At 39.8% G+C, this 19,284-nt stretch overlaps 1 protein-coding gene across 1 annotated transcript in view; it reads left to right on the top strand.

Moving 5' to 3' along the window:
- Nucleotides 1–19,284, top strand: part of sema4c (sema domain, immunoglobulin domain (Ig), transmembrane domain (TM) and short cytoplasmic domain, (semaphorin) 4C) — a 53,213-nt gene that overhangs the window by 16,413 nt on the left and 17,516 nt on the right. Inside the window, exon 2 of the mRNA XM_059548693.1 lies at nt 14,923–15,141. Coding sequence (XP_059404676.1) covers nt 15,039–15,141 — 103 coding nt within the window. The 5' untranslated portion in view covers nt 14,923–15,038. The remainder of the gene's footprint in view (nt 1–14,922; nt 15,142–19,284) is intronic.

Below are 19,284 nucleotides of genomic sequence, written 5' to 3' on the forward strand. Positions count from 1 at the left end.
TGAGAATAATGTGATCATTTTGAATGGCAAAGTTTATTCCATTAAAATGTCCACTAATGAGACATTTTCATATTGCGATATTACGAGATTTGCTTCACCCTCAGCAGAACCAGATGTACAGGAACACTTAATTATATACCCATAGACCAAAAAAAGCAAGAAGGTTTGTTTGGTGGGGGCAGGTTTGAATCCAGGTCTTGAGAGCGGCAGTTTATATCAGTGGGCGTCTCCTAACATGGGATTTGTTTGGTTTGTACTTTTTTATGAGAAAATTTTCAGATAAATCTGACACAGCCCTGGGGTTTGTTGTGAAAAGGCTTGAAATGAAGCCAGAGCATTACTTTGTGATCCTCCCACTTATATAAACACAACACACACACACACTAAGCAAAGGCACCTAATCTCTCTACCCTCTCTACCCACACAGATCCTCTCACATACTTTATGAAGTATCAGCATGAATTATAAAGACACTAAACACTTATTGGTGTATACAGTTTTATTAAAACACACTCCCTGAAATATATATTTTTTAGAGATGTAAAAGTTCACTCAATTCATGATTCGATACGATTCACACGGATTTCACGATTTAGATTTTCTCACAATTGTTTTTTTTTTTTTGTTTTTTTTTTACAACATGAGATTTGAGACAAATTATAAATGAAGTCCTTTTATTGCTTGGACAAAATGCTGAACATTTCTTTGGGAAATTGAAATATGACATTTTAAAACAAACCCCAGATCAAATAAATAAACAACACAAATAAAAGACGTCTCTGTGTATACACTGACTAAACTTTTCCTGTGCTCTTTCCATTCAGTTAGAGGAAACCACTGGATTTTAATCATGCTCCAAAGAAAGATTCTGCATGCCTGCTGCATGAGCAGTTTTTAAACAAAATTATACTGTATAATTGTGAAATTTCAAGCAAAAAAAGAATGGTCTGACTTTGACTTTGTGAAATGATGCTACATAAAACATTTGAACATGACAAAAACATCAGATGGGCTGAATGAGACACAATTTCACTCTCTGACAGCAGGGGGTGCTTATGGAGCAGCAGTGATGCAGTGTTTCCTTGGTTACCGCTGTAAACGAAGCAGTCAAGATAAAAAGAAAATATAAAAAATTTTCTAAAGATGCATATATGAACTTCATATGAACTCCTACCCACAACAAAAATTTACAATTTTTGTAAATTCTTTTCATTAGTTTTAGATTTATTTCAAAATATGTCCAAATATATGTTATTAATTTTGTTTGTTTGTTTTTTTTTTGTTTGTTTTTTTGTTATACATTTATTTATTTTCCCCATGGGACACACCACACACTTGATGTTTAAAGCTTGAATAAAACACACTTGCACCAAACACTATGTGCTTCAGTGAACCTATTAGACATTTCACCATCTCTGGATAGAAAACATGCACAAGTTCTTCCAAGGTCATGGAGCTCTTAAAAGGTACTGCATGTGTGAAACTATTTTAGCACAGAAGATTCTCTAGACTGTTTCTCAACCGTCTCAGAAAGGCCGTCTTCCCACACACTGTCTAGTCATAGAGCGTGTTTGTGTGTGTGTGTGTGTGTGTGTGTTTGAGTGTTTGAGCATCTCCGCGCTGGCCTTGTTGGTGGGTTGCTAATTTCTTGCCAGGCCCAGCAGCAGGTGGAGGGTATTACATGGTTCTTTCCCTGCACATTGTCATAGTTAAAGAAATAACAAAAGCAACCCACGGCATTTTCTCAGACAAGCTTTTATCGGCTCAAACACACCACAGCCAAAGCCCACTCGAATGAATACTGCTCGAGCTGTGTGACTGTGCGACTAAATATTCATATTTATCACAACTACTGCTTCTTTCCTTCTTTTTCTTCCTTTCTTTCTATTTTTGGTGAATGGAGGGTGAGGGTCAGTGTGACAGCAGGCTAATTTAAAGCGAAGGTTGGCCATCATGACCCCATGAATAATTGGCTTCTGGGGGTCAAAGGTCAATGCAAAAGTGCAGTCACTCAACAAAGAGGGCACACATACGCATATATGACTGGCACTTCTGCTTCACTGACCCACACTGCTCCTCTTATGTGTGGACAGGCTTTAATGGCCTAACGAATGACCTTGCAAATGGACACTGGTAGAAACGAAGAACACAGTACAACACTTTCATCAATACTAGTGTTTACAAGCATGCTAATATCTAGATGCTGTTTAGAACCTAAGGTAGTTTCGCTCAATCGCTGGTCGATAGGGCAAAAAAGAGAATTTTTAATGTTTAACTAGACAACTTAAAAAGCATGCACTTCATTTTTGAGATTCGTTCTTTTGTTCTGCAAAGGATTATGGGAAGTATTCGTTGACGAAAAAGTACACCATTCAGACACTTTTGGAATACTATTTTTACCAAGCTACAATTTAGGACATGCTAATTAGCGTGGGTAATATGCAAATTGAGACACAAAACCAGACTTACTCACTTAGATCAGTGTTCCAGAGAAGCCAAAACCACAGTTGCACGAATGACGTCCAATACAAAATGAATGCAGTAAGATCTAAGCCAATACTCTCGCAATTAGCACTGCTAGCACCAGTGTCTTCACCAAACCCAAGCCAAAACCGCAAAAGCAGCCTCAGATAAGCATTGGAGAGCTTATGACTCAGCAGTGTCTCCCCTCCGCTCTGCACAGCTGTGATTAGCGTTAGCAATGTCAGCTAATGAATCATCTGTATTATGCTGCTGTCACGCTTGAGTTCAGAGTTTAATAAAGGGATGTTTTAATTTAGCTTTGACTGCTCTCTGTGCATTTCGCCATAGGTGAGAAGGTGGTCAGATTGGTTTGAATTTATTCATGGCTGAGGCTTTTACCACAGGACTGTTTCAGAAACTCATTTACAGTGGCCCATGGTCGATTTGCTATTAAACGAGAGGTTTTAAACAGCGTCCTGGGCTACACATGTCTAATTCATGAGGGTGTTGAGGGGTTTTCTGAGTGACACAGAAAGTTTGGAGGCAAATTAGATGAAAATTGTTTTGAGAAGTTAGCTGAATTTAAGCAAAAAGGATTTTATCAAGGGAAAAACTGGTACATACATATATAATAAATTTTTAGCAGTTAAAGTAAACTTTGTATCCAGCTAGCATTTAGATGTTTGTGTGTTCTGAGAAGCTTTGGTGCAATAGTTAGATTTGACTCCGAAAGTTAAGATTAGTTTTTAGTAGTTATAATTACATTTGTATTAAGATAGCTTTTAGAAAGCTATGTTATGTAAATGTTTTTGCATTTTGAGAAACTTAAAACTTAGCAGTTCAACTTTTACTGCAATAGTTTGATTAGGTTCAGTAAGTTAAGGTTAGTTTTAGTAGTTATAATTAACTTTGTATCAAGCTAGCATTTAGCTTCAGTATGTGAATGTTTTGGTTTTTGAGAAGCTTAAAACTCAGAAATCCAACTTTTAATGCAATAGATATATTAGATTCAGTAAGTTAAGGTTAGTTTTTAATACTTTAACTTTGTATCAAGCTAATGTTAAGATAGCATTTTTAGATTGCTAGTCTAAATGATTGTGTGTGTTCTGAGAAGCTTAAAACGAATTTTTTCAAGTTTTAGTGCACAGGCGTTTTTCAAATCCCAAATTCTCCTCCAGAAAACACTGAATCCCACTACAGGATCCGTTTTGAGTGTTTATATCTTGAGCGTCTGTGTTGAAGCTCTTTCAGCACAGAATAAGGTGAGGAAGCAATGGAAATAAAGTTTTTTGAAGGCCTGTTTATTTTGGAAAATCAACACCGAGCACAGTAGCAAATAGTGCCAGCAGAAATTTTTTACACTAGTGTGTTTGCGCATACGTGTATATGTATTTTCCATACAGTTAACCATCATTCGTTTGACATTTCTTTGCCTCTAAGTGTGCATTTGTTCCTGATGTGTCCTAGATTTTTCCAAACAGATCTTAAAGCCATTGGGAAAATGTACATTTTTTTAACTGGTGCAGAAGGTTCAACTCTAAGCTGAGGGACTCTCCTTTAGGGGTTAAACGTTTTAACAGCCATGCTTCTCCAGAAACACACACACAATAGCTCTCCCAGATGGGTTGTGCTTCTAATTATGGCCCAAATTGAGTTTGCAGATCATTCGATTAAAGTAATCTGATATGAAATATTCGTAGAACTTAATTTTATGTGCGTCTGTGCACAACTTTTAACGTCCTCAAATAGACAGCGTCCTTTTTTTTTCTTAGTGATTCAACGTGACTGCTTTATTATAGCATGTGTAACTATATCTTTTAATCAATCACAGGGGGAAAGGGTGAACTCTTCAGAAACCTAATCTGTTTAAAAGTCCCCTCCTGTTTTATTCGTTACTCTGTCTCTAATACATCTCATCTTTTTGCACTGTTTTCTCATTACAGTATGGATTCTTTCATGTATTATATGCATCTGTGTGACAGCTGACTGTCTTTTCCATCAGAGAGTATTTCAGACTCACTGGTTTCATCTCTTCGTCCCCTTTCATGTGGCTGTGTTTCAATCTCAGATAGAGAGAGAGAGAGATCACACTCTAGAGAAGGACATTAACCTGATTGAAAGCGCCCACCCCTCACCCCCCGAAAAAGCGTGACCTTCAGTCACTTGTCTGTGTGTGTATCTTACAATCCCATAGGAGCTTGAGTGAAAAAAGGGTCCTCTGGTACTTTCAGTGAGAAACAGAAAAAAAAAGACTCTAGATAAGGAAGAGCCAGAGAAAAGATGGCTGTATATTTTGAGGCCAGTAGACTGCAGATCACAGCAGGGGAGTGATCATGAGAGGCTATGGATGGAGGGTATGATTATATATACTCTACAACGTGATGCTAGAACTATGTAAACTGGTAGAGATTTTGCTGTACCTTTTATACAGCATGGCCCTATTTACTGTAAAACATCTGAAAAGTATATTCCGCAAACTTTCAAACATAGCGTTGTTGATTATAAAACCAGTAATTTAGATTGTGATGTGTCTAGTATTTTATGCATTTGGCAGCGCTTTTATCCAAAGTGATTTGCAATGCATTTAAGGTAATCATTTTTCAGTGGCTCATGCATTCCCAGGGAATCAAACCCTTCATCTTGCTGTTCCTTGCATCACGGCCTACTGTTAGAGTAGCTGGAATGCTAGACTAGTCACTTGCGTCCAATGTTGACAACAAGGTTTTTTTGCTGAAGGACCAATGTAATGGATTAATATATAATTGTTTAATACTTTATTTATAGGCAATTGTATTAACAGGTAAAAACATTTGTAACAATAAGAAACATAAAAATCCCAGAATATTCCCTCATTTCCCCTTTTGTGTGGTTTTAACAGCAGAAACAAATAGCTAAGAGTTCAAAGACAACCGACACTATCTTCAAAACAACAAACTAATTTGTAGCAGCAATGACATATGTAGGGTATAAGGTACATACGTAGGTATAACAATTAGAAAATTAAATATTAAATATACAAGTGAACTAATCTGTAAGTAAATAAAGAAGAAAATTAACCAGCTTATACCTGCCTCAGGCTATCCATTTTGCCTGATGTGAAAGGCTATGAAACAAGGCCAAAGACATAAATAAAAAATAAACAAATGAATAAAGATCATGTCAAATAGAAAAAAAAAATAGAGTCTATTGGTCCATATTTGTTCCGGTGTCTATATAGAGATGTATATATATATATATATATATATATATATATATATATAATTATTAATTTTTTTTTTTTAGTCTTCGAAATATCTTCCTTTGTGTTCCACAAAAAAAAAAAAAAAGTCATACTGGTTTGGGACAATGTGAGGGTGAGTAAATCAATTTTTTGATTGAACTATCTCTTTAATTTTGATAAACAGCATCTAATATTTGTGTGTGCTGTGCTTTTTAGACTACCATGTTAGCTTAGCAACTTGCTTACATCATCCATTGCAATCTATTGTCTTCTGTTCAGTTCGCGTCTGTTGAAGCGTGTTCAAAATCAGTCACTTTTGAGGTTTTTCCTTTCTCTTACAGTTAGCATGCTGTTTTAAATGGAAGAAGTAAACAGCAAAGCAGTTCACTCGTATTTAAGAGAGCTTTTGTTTCCAGTGGTAATCTTGCTTCCAAGTTTTTGAAATATAATCAGCGTAATTTTTTTAATTATGTTTTTAAAAGACCCTTTGTAAAATGCCATAAAACCCCAACAGATGAACTTGATCAAACTTGTATGCATTTGGTAGTTTTCTGAAATGGGAATCATGAAAAATGACTTTTTATAGCTAGAAATCTAGTCTTAGATACTTCTTGAGTAAAAGAAGATCTGAGAAGAACGATATGAATAAGCATTTCAGAATAGAACCGGGAGGGGGTCGCAAATGAGATGAAAATTACAGGTATTTGAGGAACTAGTCAAAGAGAAGAAGTGATTTATTCCCTTAGATGGCTTTCTCTCCTCTGACCGCAGCATGGCGGTGAAACAAATAGGTCCGTGAGGCGAGGAACAAAACAGAGAGATAGAAATAGCGAACGAGAGATGGAGGGATGATTTGGGAGAGATTGGGGTAGTGGGGTGTGCGGGAGAAATCAGAGACAAATTATTGTTGTGTGAGGCAATTGTTGCGATAGAATAAGCATTCAGTTAAATTGAAGACCTCAAACTTTTGCAAATTGCCTGAGATAACAGTGTCGCGAAAACAAGGCGAGTCGTTTATATTCCCGCCGTCTTCCGAACTCACACACAAAAGAGGGGCTTGCACTCAATCAACAGAAAGAGTAAAAATAACCCACAGCAATCCCCTCCTTCAGTCGCTCTGGTTCTGCTTATCTCACCTTATCTCGCAAGCTCTCATTTGCGTACAGGAAGTGAATGGATTGAATGTGGCCATTGGTTGATGATCATAAATAGCTTTATGCCGTCTAAATCCCCCGCTCACATGCTGGGAAGGAGGAGACCGGGGGAAGGAAGATGATAAAAGCAGGATGCGGGGAAGAGAGAAGAAAGGAAACAGTAGGATGAAGAGGGAAGTCTGGGCTGGCGAGGGATTTGAAAAGAAACGAAACTGCATATCATGACAGTAAAGACATGCATTTTGAAGCCACAAATGCTACAGATATCCAGAGACAAGTGCAGAGACAGATGGATTAGTGCGTTTTGGAATAGACGCCACAGTGCCTTCTCAGCAAAATAAAAGAAAAACAACACCAGCGATACAAAAAAAACAAATTCGTCCCAACATGACATGCGGGTACATCAGATACTTGCGAATCAGCATAAATACAATCCAGCGTTCCTACAGACGTGCACTGGATGTTGATTAAACCCGATCTGTCCTCCTTCCGTCACTGAGATCCTTCCTGTTTACATCCCACCAGATCTCCCATTGATCTCTCATGTTATCGTCTGCTAAAACGCTCTTCCTCTTTCTCTGTTTCTAGCTCTCTCTCTCTCCCTATTGAACAGTGGGATGGGTGTCGTGTGGAATGAAGGTGTCAGTTTTGCATCGTACAGACAAATGCAGAGCAGCACTGCATGACTTCCCATTAACTCTGCTAACAGGAAAGACTAGAGGGTTGCAGAGGTGCATCGTGGCCTCTTCTCCACCCCTTCTCTCTTGGCTTTCACTTATTTAAGCTGAAAGACATAGACGTCAATAAGAGAGGACACAAATAGCCTCTCCACCTCTTGCCCCAGTAGCTCCGGCAGTCAGGAACTGCAGGGTGGAGGGAGAACGATGGAGGGAAAAAGTATGGCCTGCTTGACAATTAACCCCTGAGGGAGAACAGTGGGCGTCTTGCACTTCCAGCCTATTAGCATACAAAAGTGCTCAACCTGAGTAAAACACAGCTTTAGCAATGGATCAAGAGGATTTACACGCACACACACACACACACACACAGAGAGAGAGAGAGAGATCTGTCCCATTAAAAAAGGTAAATATTGGCCAAATGCCATATTAAATTAGTATAATGTTTCTCTCCATGCCCACCAGTTGCATTTTGTCATGTTTTGCAAGACATGTTGCAATGAATGTGGTGGCATAGGATTTGTGCGTATTTGAATATGTATAGAAACGTTATATACCTGCAAAATAACAGGAACTAATGCAAGCGTGTCCTTGTAAGATATTGTACACAATATACAGAATTTTCCTTCCAGGCTCCAAGCCAGCTCTCCAAACATGCTACAGTTCTCTGCTGAAATGATTATGCGCTCCAGCAGTCATTGTTGAAATCCTAAAAGTAGAACATAACCGTAATCGTTATTGCATAATGTTAAAGCCAATCCTATCGCATGGCTATTTCCTGCGCTGATCGCCGGTGTCTTTAACAGAAACGCAGCAGGCATGTCTCTCTTCTAAAGGCCCCTGTGGGACTGTATGCACACAATGTGGTTACCGTTGCATTGTCTGCTAATTGCTGTTGTTCTGCTGAACGCGGCAATAGTGTGAGGTGGGGAATCTGCCTATGGATGTGCACACACCAACACACACACACAAAAGCAGCTGGGTAATGAAGTTGTCACAGTTGTCATTAATTAAGCTGATTGAATTGGGAACACATGCAGCATTAACCGCAGGTCAGAAAGGCTAGGCCCAGTGTCCTCTGCTCCTGAGGGCATGGGACAGAGCAGGGAAGGCATGGAAACACGTGAGTGTTGCCAATTTCTCTCTCCCTCACATACGCCCCAAACACACACTCACTCAACAGTTTGTGCTTAAACCTCATCATTAGAGTAACTGACAGAGCAAGGTCAGAGAGAGATGGACTACATTCAGAAAGAGGTTTAAAGAGAAAGAGGGTTGAGAGATGTGGTGTTACAGAGTGGAGAAAAGAGATGGTTTTATAATACATGGGTGTTTCTTCCATTATAGCAACTTTTGTCACTGTAGACTTTTAATAAACACTACTTTAGGCAAACTTATGCATTTGAATTAATTTGTCTTCTTTGAATGACTCATAGTGTATATACATACGAGAGAATTATGAATTTTTATGTTAATTTACAGATTACATTCATCTTTAATTGCATCCTGTTGTGAAAATAATAGTTATTACATTTTCTTTATTATGGAAATAATAGTGCTACAACCATGATGTTACTGCCATAATTGATGTTTAAAAAACATTTTGGTCTTGGACAAGGGTTAAATAAACCTATCTATAAAAATGTAAATACATTTGAAAAGTAGTTTTAGAAATATAGTTTTATAGCTTTCAGAGATATGGCTTTCATATAACAAAAGGGAAACCTAGTTATTTTTAAAAAAATCACCCATGGGACATATACAATTTGATGTAAAACCAATGAATGAAAACAAAAGGTGAGAGCTAGATAATTGTAGACACAAAAGTGTGATGAAGTAAGAGAGCAGATGATCCTGAAGGGCATCTTAATACTCTTTCTTTTAGTTTTTCCCTTGGGTTGAAAATTAAGTGGTTCAAACTGTAGTTTAACCGTTTTTCCAGATTCAAAGATAGCCTTGATCAAGAAGCTCTTGCTCTGTGGGCTAAGGGCCATTGGGAGGGGGGTCGTGGTGACAGGAAGGGATGGGAAGGGAACAGGAAGTGGGATGCGCCTGCAGCTGATCAAACATCTAGGCTCATTCACTAATGAAACATCATATAGCTTGTTGATGTCCGAAAACAGACACATGCACTCAATCATTCAACACACACACGAGCTGCCAGCCTCCCACTCGTTCACACACTCCCACTTCTAACATCATCTGTCACACTTACAGCATGCAGTCCGACCGAAACAAAATTCTCACTTTCTTCTATGAAAAAACACACATAATACATGCATGCCAGCTGCAGGCGCTGTCTCGAAGGCATAAACAAAGCACAAACAGCATTAAACCTTCAGCTCAATGCTTTCATCAGCACAAGACTGCAGACTTGAGAGTCTCTCTGAAGTCTTGAGACTCTTTCTGAAAGGCTGAGGTGTGAGTTCACTAAAGCATCGTACCACTTTTGTGTGCGACATTTCAGTGCAAAATGTCTTATTTTACATACCCAGTGCCGTTTAACTAGGTGAAATGCAGCTGCTGTGCCATGCTATTTAGATTAAGTCATTGTCATTCTTTCAGTGCAAACACGGCTCTTTTCTATGTAAATTAGGCTTATTATAGATTGTGCCTAATTCGCAAAACTCTTTGCCTAGCGCTATTAACATTGTGCTATTATCACCTGCAGAAAGCAGATAGAAAATGAAGTTCATTTTTAGAGGTGTTTGTTTCAGGGTTGTGTGCAATTCAGAATTTAATTTAGTGCCTTTTAAATTCAAATTTGAATGGCAGGAATTAAAATTAAAATCAACAAAATTTTAACTAGAAATGCTAAGTTTATCAAATATAACTTTAAAAACACTTTTTATTTATTATTTTTCTGGATTAGGGGGGGTGGGGGGTGTATAAAGACTTGAAAGTTGACAGAAAAGAAAAATGTTTAAAAATAATAATAATTTTTTTTTTTATTCTTTTTTTTAAGTTGTAAACAAAACAAGGATTATTGGAGTATGTCTTACAAGAGAATACTTTCAGGCTTTCTCATTTCAGTTTTAATTCAATGTGTCACTTGCTGTTTCAGGTTTTTTTTCTTTTTTTTCTAAAATATCATGGCAGTTTTCGAAGTGAAATTCATTACAAAGGAAACGCTACACTGTAAAACGTTTGGTGTACAAGCTTTGAAAGTTAGTAAATACAAATAATTACAAAGAAATTGCAAGTACATTTTTGAAATAAAAATGCAATTTTGAAATAGAAAGACTAAAATTACATTTTCCTATAAAAGACTCCAACAGCGCTTGCTTAATAACTTCGAAACATAATTTCTACAGTGTACACCAGTTTTTTTTCACTCCATTTAAATACAATTTGATTTTATAAAATCATTTTAAATCTAAAAGAGAACATCTTTAGACTAAAATAAAAACTTAAGTTCTTATTGTCTACCTCTTATATATGACTAACTATCTTTACTTGAGTAAATTAAATATAAACTGCTACTGCTTACTGATGCTTCCTGCTGGTTCACCTGATATTTTCTCTACATTGTAACCTGTGGTTTTGGAAAATAATACAACGGAAAATGTATGGAGTAAACAGCTCTCTGTGTCGTTGAGATGCACGTGTCTGCGCTGCTTCATGCCAGACTGAATGCGTCAAGCATAAACAAGACTTAAGTGGCAGGACAGAGACCTTGAGAGGGTTGGTGGCTCCTCTAACCACCTACTGCCCTGCTTCTGTGGCTATAAAAGATCCCCGCCTGTTACTCTGGGGGATGAAAGCATGCTTCCGTGTTTTGACTAGTGCCATCTGATCTTATACCGAAATAAATAGATCATATGCTGAAGGCAGATTTCCTTTTATTCGGCTCATTCTATTTATGCTGTGTACTTTCAGAGACAGTCTGGGTGTTTTATTTTTTGTTTGTTTTTTTGATAGTGTTGAGCAGCTGGTGTTGAGTGGTCAGTTTCTGGGATTGTCGGTGTAGAGATAGTGACAGGAATAGGATGTTGGGAAATTACCGGCCACTGACACGCAAAGGCCTTTGTTTGACTTTCATTAAAGGAGAGATGGTGGGGGAACGAGGGATGGAAGGAAGGAGGAAAGCTCTCGAGTGTGACACTGGGAAAATGTGTTCATGTTGAAGGGTGGAGTTGTTTCCTCTTGTGCATCCGTATGTTCACAGCCCACCTTCATCTCACGGCTGTGCTGTTGTCTTGACATCTGCTGTCTTTTGGGGATCAGGAGATCAGAGTTCAAAGGGTCTTATTTTAGTTTGGATGATGAACATGGGGATTGGCTGTTAGTTCTGGAGAAGAGCTTATTATTGACAGGAAGACAAGAGATTGGAACGAGATGGGAAACGCTTTAGACTCACAAAGCCGGTCATCGCTCAACCTTTGGCCTTTTTCCGGATGGCATGAAAAACGTTTGTTTTCTTTAGGGAGGAGTTCATTTCAAAACATGCTCTTTGAGTGAACATCCATCTTCACATATATAGTTCACGTCCTTTGGATGAAGGGCATTATGTATTACTTTTTTATTGATTTGTTTTGGTTGGTGTTTGTGTTAACCTGATGCATTATATATGCTGTATATTGACGTTTCTTGTGCTTGCTGTATAATATTTTTTTAAAAATGAGATCTTTTAGGCATTATTTATTGTGTAATATTAAAAATGTAGAAAATATAGCTGTAATGATATCAACCTTCATATTCATCCGGAAGAAGGAGGCGGGAACCGGCGGACAATCAAAAACATTTTAATAACAAAATAAACACAAAACAGCGCACCAGCCCCTCACGGACGACTGGTGCGCATAAAATAAAAACCAAAACACAACTAAAAGCCCAGGCCTGGTCCTCTCTCGTCCTTCACTGTCGTCGCTCCAGTTTTATATCCTTCCATCTCCTCCATGGGCCTCGAGACCGGTGGGACGAACAGGTGTAGTTCATCTCCAATCACTCCCCCGGCCTCGCTCCCATGTCCCTCGGCCCCGCCCCACTCGTCACATACCCCCATCGCCCCTCGCAGGCCGGGGGGTACTCCCGAGACTGCGCTCTACTCCCCCCCCCCCTCCCTCCGGGGGGGCCGCTCCCGGGGACCTGCGGGAACCTGGGGGTAGGACAGGCGAGGCGAGAGAAAAGGAGATGGAAGGAGGAGCGACAGAGACGAGAGAGGGGAGAGAGGAAAAAAAAAAAAAATTCCGGTTCCCAGACGCACCGCTGCTCGGCCCTCCACCAGCTGGGTGATCTCCTCCGCGGTGCCTGGCGGTGGCACTGGACGGCCCTCGGCGGACGGCACGACACTCCTCCGCCGCCCGGTGGACGGCGACGGCTCCTCCGGTTTTGGGCAGCCGGCAGGAGTCCCCCGTTCCCTGCTCCTCCCCGTTCCGGCGGATGGCAGCAGGCTCCGGCCACCTGGCGAACGGCGCCGACTCCTCCGCCCCCTCACGGACGGCAGCCGTCTCTCCACATCGTGGGCGGCCGGTAGCGAGCTCGCCCGTCCCCGGCAACTCGCTCCAGCCCACCGCCTCGAGCGTCCATGGCGGCACACTCCTCGCCAGCTCGTTGGCACCGCGGATTCACCACAGCGGCGAGGGATCTTCAGCAGCGCGTCCCTCCTTCTCCCGGGCTTCGGCACCACTGTAATGATATCAACCTTCATATTCATCCGGAAGAAGGAGGCAGGAACCGGCGGACAATCAAAAACATTTTAATAACAAAATAAACACAAAACAGCGCACCAGCCCCTCACGGACGACTGGTGCGCATAAAATAAAAACCAAAACACAACTAAAAGCCCAGGCCTGGTCCTCTCTCGTCCTTCACTGTCGTCGCTCCAGTTTTATATCCTTCCATCTCCTCCATGGGCCTCGAGACCGGTGGGACGAACAGGTGTAGTTCATCTCCAATCACTCCCCCGGCCTCGCTCCCATGTCCCTCGGCCCCGCCCCACTCGTCACAATAGCCTTATTTATGTGGAGTAATATGGAGTAATATGGAGTAAAAGCTTTTTACATTTATTTAATGGTCTGCCAACAGCAGTGTTCCTTCGCACATGACAAGTGAGATTTACTCTCTGTTCTTGGTGGTTGAAACTGTAGTTTTCCGGAGGTTTAGCACATGGTTATTGACATCTGCACTGCTGCCGGTGGAGCTCTACCCATAATCCCTCTGCAGGTCAAACATGATCATATGAAGCCTCTTAGTGTAACAGTCAGATATCTGTTAGTGAGCAGCAACACAGGGCAGTGTGTATATAGAAAATAATGTTTTTCTTCTATAATATTTTAGTACTATAATTTTTCATACTTTTATATATACTTTTTATAATGCTTTTTTATTTCTATTATAAAAATGAATAATAGGATAATAGGTAGTGCAAAGAAAAGTGCGGGGAACACAATCACCTGTTTTTAAAAGTTGTCACAACAGTCTGACACCTACAAGTCCTTCCCCAAACCATAGATATAAGCAGCGGCGCATCGATCCAATAAAAAACTGCCGTGCAAGTAGAGATGTGAGTCATCGAATTGCTATATTGCAACCCTATATTAAGGACGACTCATTTGGAGAGAATCGCCACCATCTCTGACTTCTCTTATCTGACTCTCTCCCTCTCTGGCTCTCTCTTTTTCATGCTAATGAAAAAAAGAAAAACAGAAATCAATGGTGGTGAGATTGCTCCCGCACAGGTCCACATCTCAATCCAATGATGGTAAGAGGCCGCCCCTCCACACTCCGCTTATCATTGCGAATGTTTGAATTCACACAACCTTTTCAGACTGAATGATAAAACACAGTGCAGGCAGAAAGAGGACTTTACATTGTTATCTGAACCGCTAAACAGTATTTGACATTTGACGCACATTTAAAAGTCAATGGGTTTGCTCTCAAATCAGCAAATATTATCAAGGCCCTAATTTCCCTTTTTAATGGAGAGAAACAGGTGTGAGTTGATGATTAAAGCAAACGTGTGAAAACTGCAATTGCTGAACAGACTGGACTGCTCAGGCCTTTCCCCCCCCCCTACTCTTTCCCTTGAAACCTTGCTTCAGGCTTCATCATAGTGCATTCAAGAGAACACAGACTCCAATTATAATTACAAACGCATCTCTCATTTGTCCGCGGCTGTCAAAAACAGGCCTTCTTTTGCATGCGACATGTTCTTCATAAACGATGGTGAGTTGTGTTGATGCTGTCGTTCTCTGACAAGCATCCACAATTTGGCTGGTGGTCTGCCAAGATGCATTTATCGTTGTACCTTCTGAAAAAGTGTCAAAACTGTCATTAAATTGTCCTGACTGTGTTCATAAACAGTTCCAGCTCTACCGGGATAGGGACAGGAATGCTCTAGGGAGGATTGTGTGCATCTCGTAATCACTTATGTTTATGTTTTTGTTTTCTTTATCTCCCCTGACAGGAGCCGTTGTGTGCATCTTAAGCCTCCACACCTCATCGTTCAGTCAGAACCCTCGTTTCTCGTCCAATCAGAATCGGCATTCCGTGGAGCGGAATAAAAGGAGTGGGAGTGGAGAAATGGGCTGTGCGAAAGTTCTTCTTGTGATGTTCGTGATCAGCTTTGAAAAGGGGATTTGCGTCAGTTGGAACCCCGTCCCACGCAAGACAGTTAAATATAATGGTGAGTATCTAATGACCAAACGAAACTGTGAGCGGAAGTCCCAACAGTGACTGCGCAGTAAATGAGTCCACTGTCCTGTACCCTTTTTCTCACACTGTTTTTATGGGACCCCTCCTTTCTTTGTTCGTCAGTCTCTTTCTTCTTTTTTTTGGTCGACCGCTCCCTTCATTTTCCATGCAGATTTGAGATAAGAGGTGTGATTTCTGCTTTGAATTCATCGAGATATCACATTACTGCATGGTTTTATAGGTCTTCATGGTAAAGAGCTTAACGCCCTATTCATTTGCACTCACTTCATTTGTGTCTCTTCTTCCTTTCTCATACTGTTTTCTATGCCGCCCCTCTTTATCTTTTACTCTTTTTTTTCTCTTATGCTTTATCCAATGGGGAATTCACTTAGAACAGATTGTGCAATAGTCTTTTTACTAAAAAAAATCTGAGCTTCCTCAAAAGAATGCATTTACTTGAGAAGCAAGATAATATCTTGTTTTCAGATAATATTGTTTTAATTATGTGTACTTTCCTTTCCTCACTGGAATTTATTATTATTATTAATATATATATATATATATTAGCATAAGTCTAACAACATTAAGTGAGGTTTATAGAAAAACTATTTTGACAGTAGGGCATGAAAACTTGTGGACTTAAAATGCTCTGAAATCTTATCGTCACTATGTTGTTTCTCAAGTAAATCTGTGCCATTGTAAGCATTTGAAGATGTTTTTGCACCATTATGAGACAAAAATACTATCCAAGAGACTGATTCTTGTTGTGTATTTGCATTCATTTTAGCAGTAAAATCAGGTTAATGATGCAAACACATTCTCAAAATGAACATTGATCCCAGTTTGCACGCCAGTTGCAGGCCAGTTCAGAATTAAAGGTTTTTAAGAATGCAGCAGTGTGCTGCGATCTGGCATACTATGCTGAGACTGTAAAACACAGCTACTGTAGTCCAGACATCTGAATCGGCTCTTTAAAATGCAGAAAGTGCACTAGTCTACACCACATGTCTGGATGTGTGCCCTGTTATAACACTCTTCTCCATCATTTGATGAATTACTTCTGTAAATATCATTAGAGAATGTCAGCGTGATCTCATGAGAATTCATATGTTTTTTTTACGTAAAATGTGGTTCAACAGTGTTTCTGTGGCTCAATGCTAGAGCATTGTGTTAGCAGTGCAAAAGGTTGTGGGTTCAATTCCCAGGGAACACACATATGGGTCAAAAAAATTATAGTCTGAATGTACTTTAAGTTGCTTCAGATAAATGCGTAAATGTTGTATTCATTTTTCATATCAATGGCATTATGTTTTTAATTACACTATTAAATGAAGTTTAATCATTTCAATAATTTGAAATAAGATTTCGTTCTGTTCTATGAGAATGCATAATGTTGAAAAGACTACACTTTAAACCCTTAAAATGAATAACATCTCTGCAATCATTTAACCATTACTTATCATGTAATATTTACTTTGTTTGCCGTGGGACACAAAAGACGTTTTCTCCGACGTGCTGTTAGGCACAATAGAACCATAAAATAGAATACACCCAAAAAACATTACATAATTACGGGTACCATTACACCCCTAATAATTACAAAAGGAATCAATTTTATTTGTTTGCCGTAATCCAAATCTTCATAATCCATATGACTGCGAGGAACAGTCCCAAACTCAACTCGACTAGATTCTGGTGGTTAATGATAAGCTGCATGCAAAAGGGGCACCACTGTTAAGTAAATTTGCTCTTAAGCCTTTTCCTGTTTTAATCCAAATCACTCTTGATAATCAAATAAACAACTACAGAAAACATCAAGCAGTAGGCATGTTTTATATGAACACACATAAACTGATAGCATCTCCTTTTAAGCCTTCAGTAGAAAGCGTAGCAGCTGGGAACACAGCCTTAAATGGACAGGAAATGCTTCAGTTGAGCTCCGGCAAGAGAGAGAGAGAGACGTCAAAGAAAGTCCAGAAAGAACAGAAAAGTACACAATGTGTCTGCAGGGTTTAACTACTGTTTCAGGTCATGTGTGACTACGTTTGGGCCTAAACCACAAAAACAGTATGCCTGAGCTGCACACATGCGCTTTTCAGGGAGGGTGAAAGACTGAAAAACAGGCAAAGCTTTGGAGTGCACATTAATGTTTATGTGTGTGAGCGTGCAGAGTGCTTAGACTAGCAGTCTGAGGGATTTAGAGATCCAGTAGTGTGCGTGTGTGTGTGTGATTGGAGGTGGAGAGCTGGATCACAGCAGAGATAATATTTACCCACTACTTTCCACACCCACAGCCTCTAAAGACCCCTCCTCCACAATTATCTCCATCTTAAAGACACGGGGGATTCACAAGTAAACACGCCTTTCTTGCAACGAAATGTCTTTTCATTCCCATCTCTCCCCCTATGTTCATTATCAAAACGCTGTGACTTATTGTGACAGACTTTATACTGTTGTCTTGGCCCTGAAATACAGCTCTGGAAGTTCAAAGGGGAGTCATACACCCCGCCCCTTTCCACACCCCATCCGTAACTTTCCACAGCAGAGTGGCCAGTGCACAGCGTGGTCAGAGAGAGAGAGCGATAGCAGGTCAAACAGAAAATTAGAGACCCAAGAAAACTCTGCTGACTTAGATGAATAGTATGAATGCACAGACTCAAACTATTCCTAATCACTTTCAGTAAAGCTGAAGTAAAATGAATGGTAGATGATAAACTTAACTTAAAATACTCAAAATGAAATTATAAATGTTGCTGTGGCAAATAAGTGAAATAATCAGATCAATTTGAAAATGGCACTTAAATTAGAAATAAGTTTAACTTAACATATAAAATTACTACAACTAAAACAGGAAATAAACAGGAAATTAAAGACGAATTTGACCGGAGGCCAAATGAAACACCAGCTGACTTAGAGGGATTGTGCATTTATACTAAGTCCAGTGCTCTGAGGAGTGCAAAGCTACAGAGAGAGAGAAAGGAACTGCCTGCCTAGCACATCTCTCTACCCTCCAATTACTATAATGACGGCCTCCACTGAAAAGGACAGGCCCACTGTGTGTGTACTGTATGTGTGCATGTTTATTTAAGTGGACTGAAGCCAGTCCTATCTGTCTATCTGTGCCGAACTCCTCCCCACACACACGTCTGTGATTTATCCTCTCTAACAGACGACCCTCTCCAGCACTTGTACGTCTCATTGTCTGTAAAAGCATGTTTCTTTTTTCATTCAATAAATCTGTCTCCTGTACTCTTTGTGGACATGTTCGTTCCAGAAGGAGGCTGTTTGTTAAAGGGGACAGAAAAAAGAAAGACTTTCTATTTTTTTGTGTGCTTGCCACTTTCATGAAAAGGTCAAACTCGGTACAAGCTGTGAGCTCAATTCTCGACTGCAGTCTCCCCTATGGTCTGTCAAACGGCGGCCTATTTTCAACAACCTTTCACACGTCTCTCCCTTTTACTGTCATCCTGTCTCTTCCGCTCTCTCTTTCATTTTCTTTCAATCTTGCACCACCACCCCCCCCCACCCCCCACCACATTTCCACCTTGCTTTTTACTCCCATACTGTTTCTGTCATTTTCTCAGTGCCCACACCTTTTCGCTCTCTCTACCATTCCTGCATTCACTCCTGTTGGGCCCCGAGGACAATTTCATTGCTCTGATGTTGCTGTTTCATAGCTCAGGAGACTTAAAGTCAACGTGAAATAGAAATTGACCGTATTGACTTTCCTAATGCATGTTCTTGGTCTTATTGCACACATTTGTTTCAGTGAACATCATTCCAGAGCAAAAAATGTTTTTTATAATCTAGCTCCACTTTTGAAATTACTTTCCTTTTTAATTTATAATCTGCTTAATTCATGGCAGTACATTCTGTGCTACTTTTTTGTTGTTGTTTCCTTTGAAATACGTCACATGAATGTAAAATGAGTCCCAACCATGAAAGTCTTATGTTGATTTAATGTTTGAGATCTTATGAAATTGATTGCAAACTTTGGTATCTTGGCAAATCTGAGCATAATTTGAGATTTTATTGAGATCTCTTCCACGACTTTCCTTGGTAGCTGTGTTTTGGAATAGTAACTGGTTTCTGGCTGGTCTAAGGTAGTCATTAGTTAGTCCGAGCTGGTCATTTG

Source organism: Carassius carassius, chromosome 4 (assembly GCF_963082965.1).
Source record: "Carassius carassius chromosome 4, fCarCar2.1, whole genome shotgun sequence".
NCBI classification, from domain to species: Eukaryota; Metazoa; Chordata; class Actinopteri; order Cypriniformes; family Cyprinidae; genus Carassius; species Carassius carassius.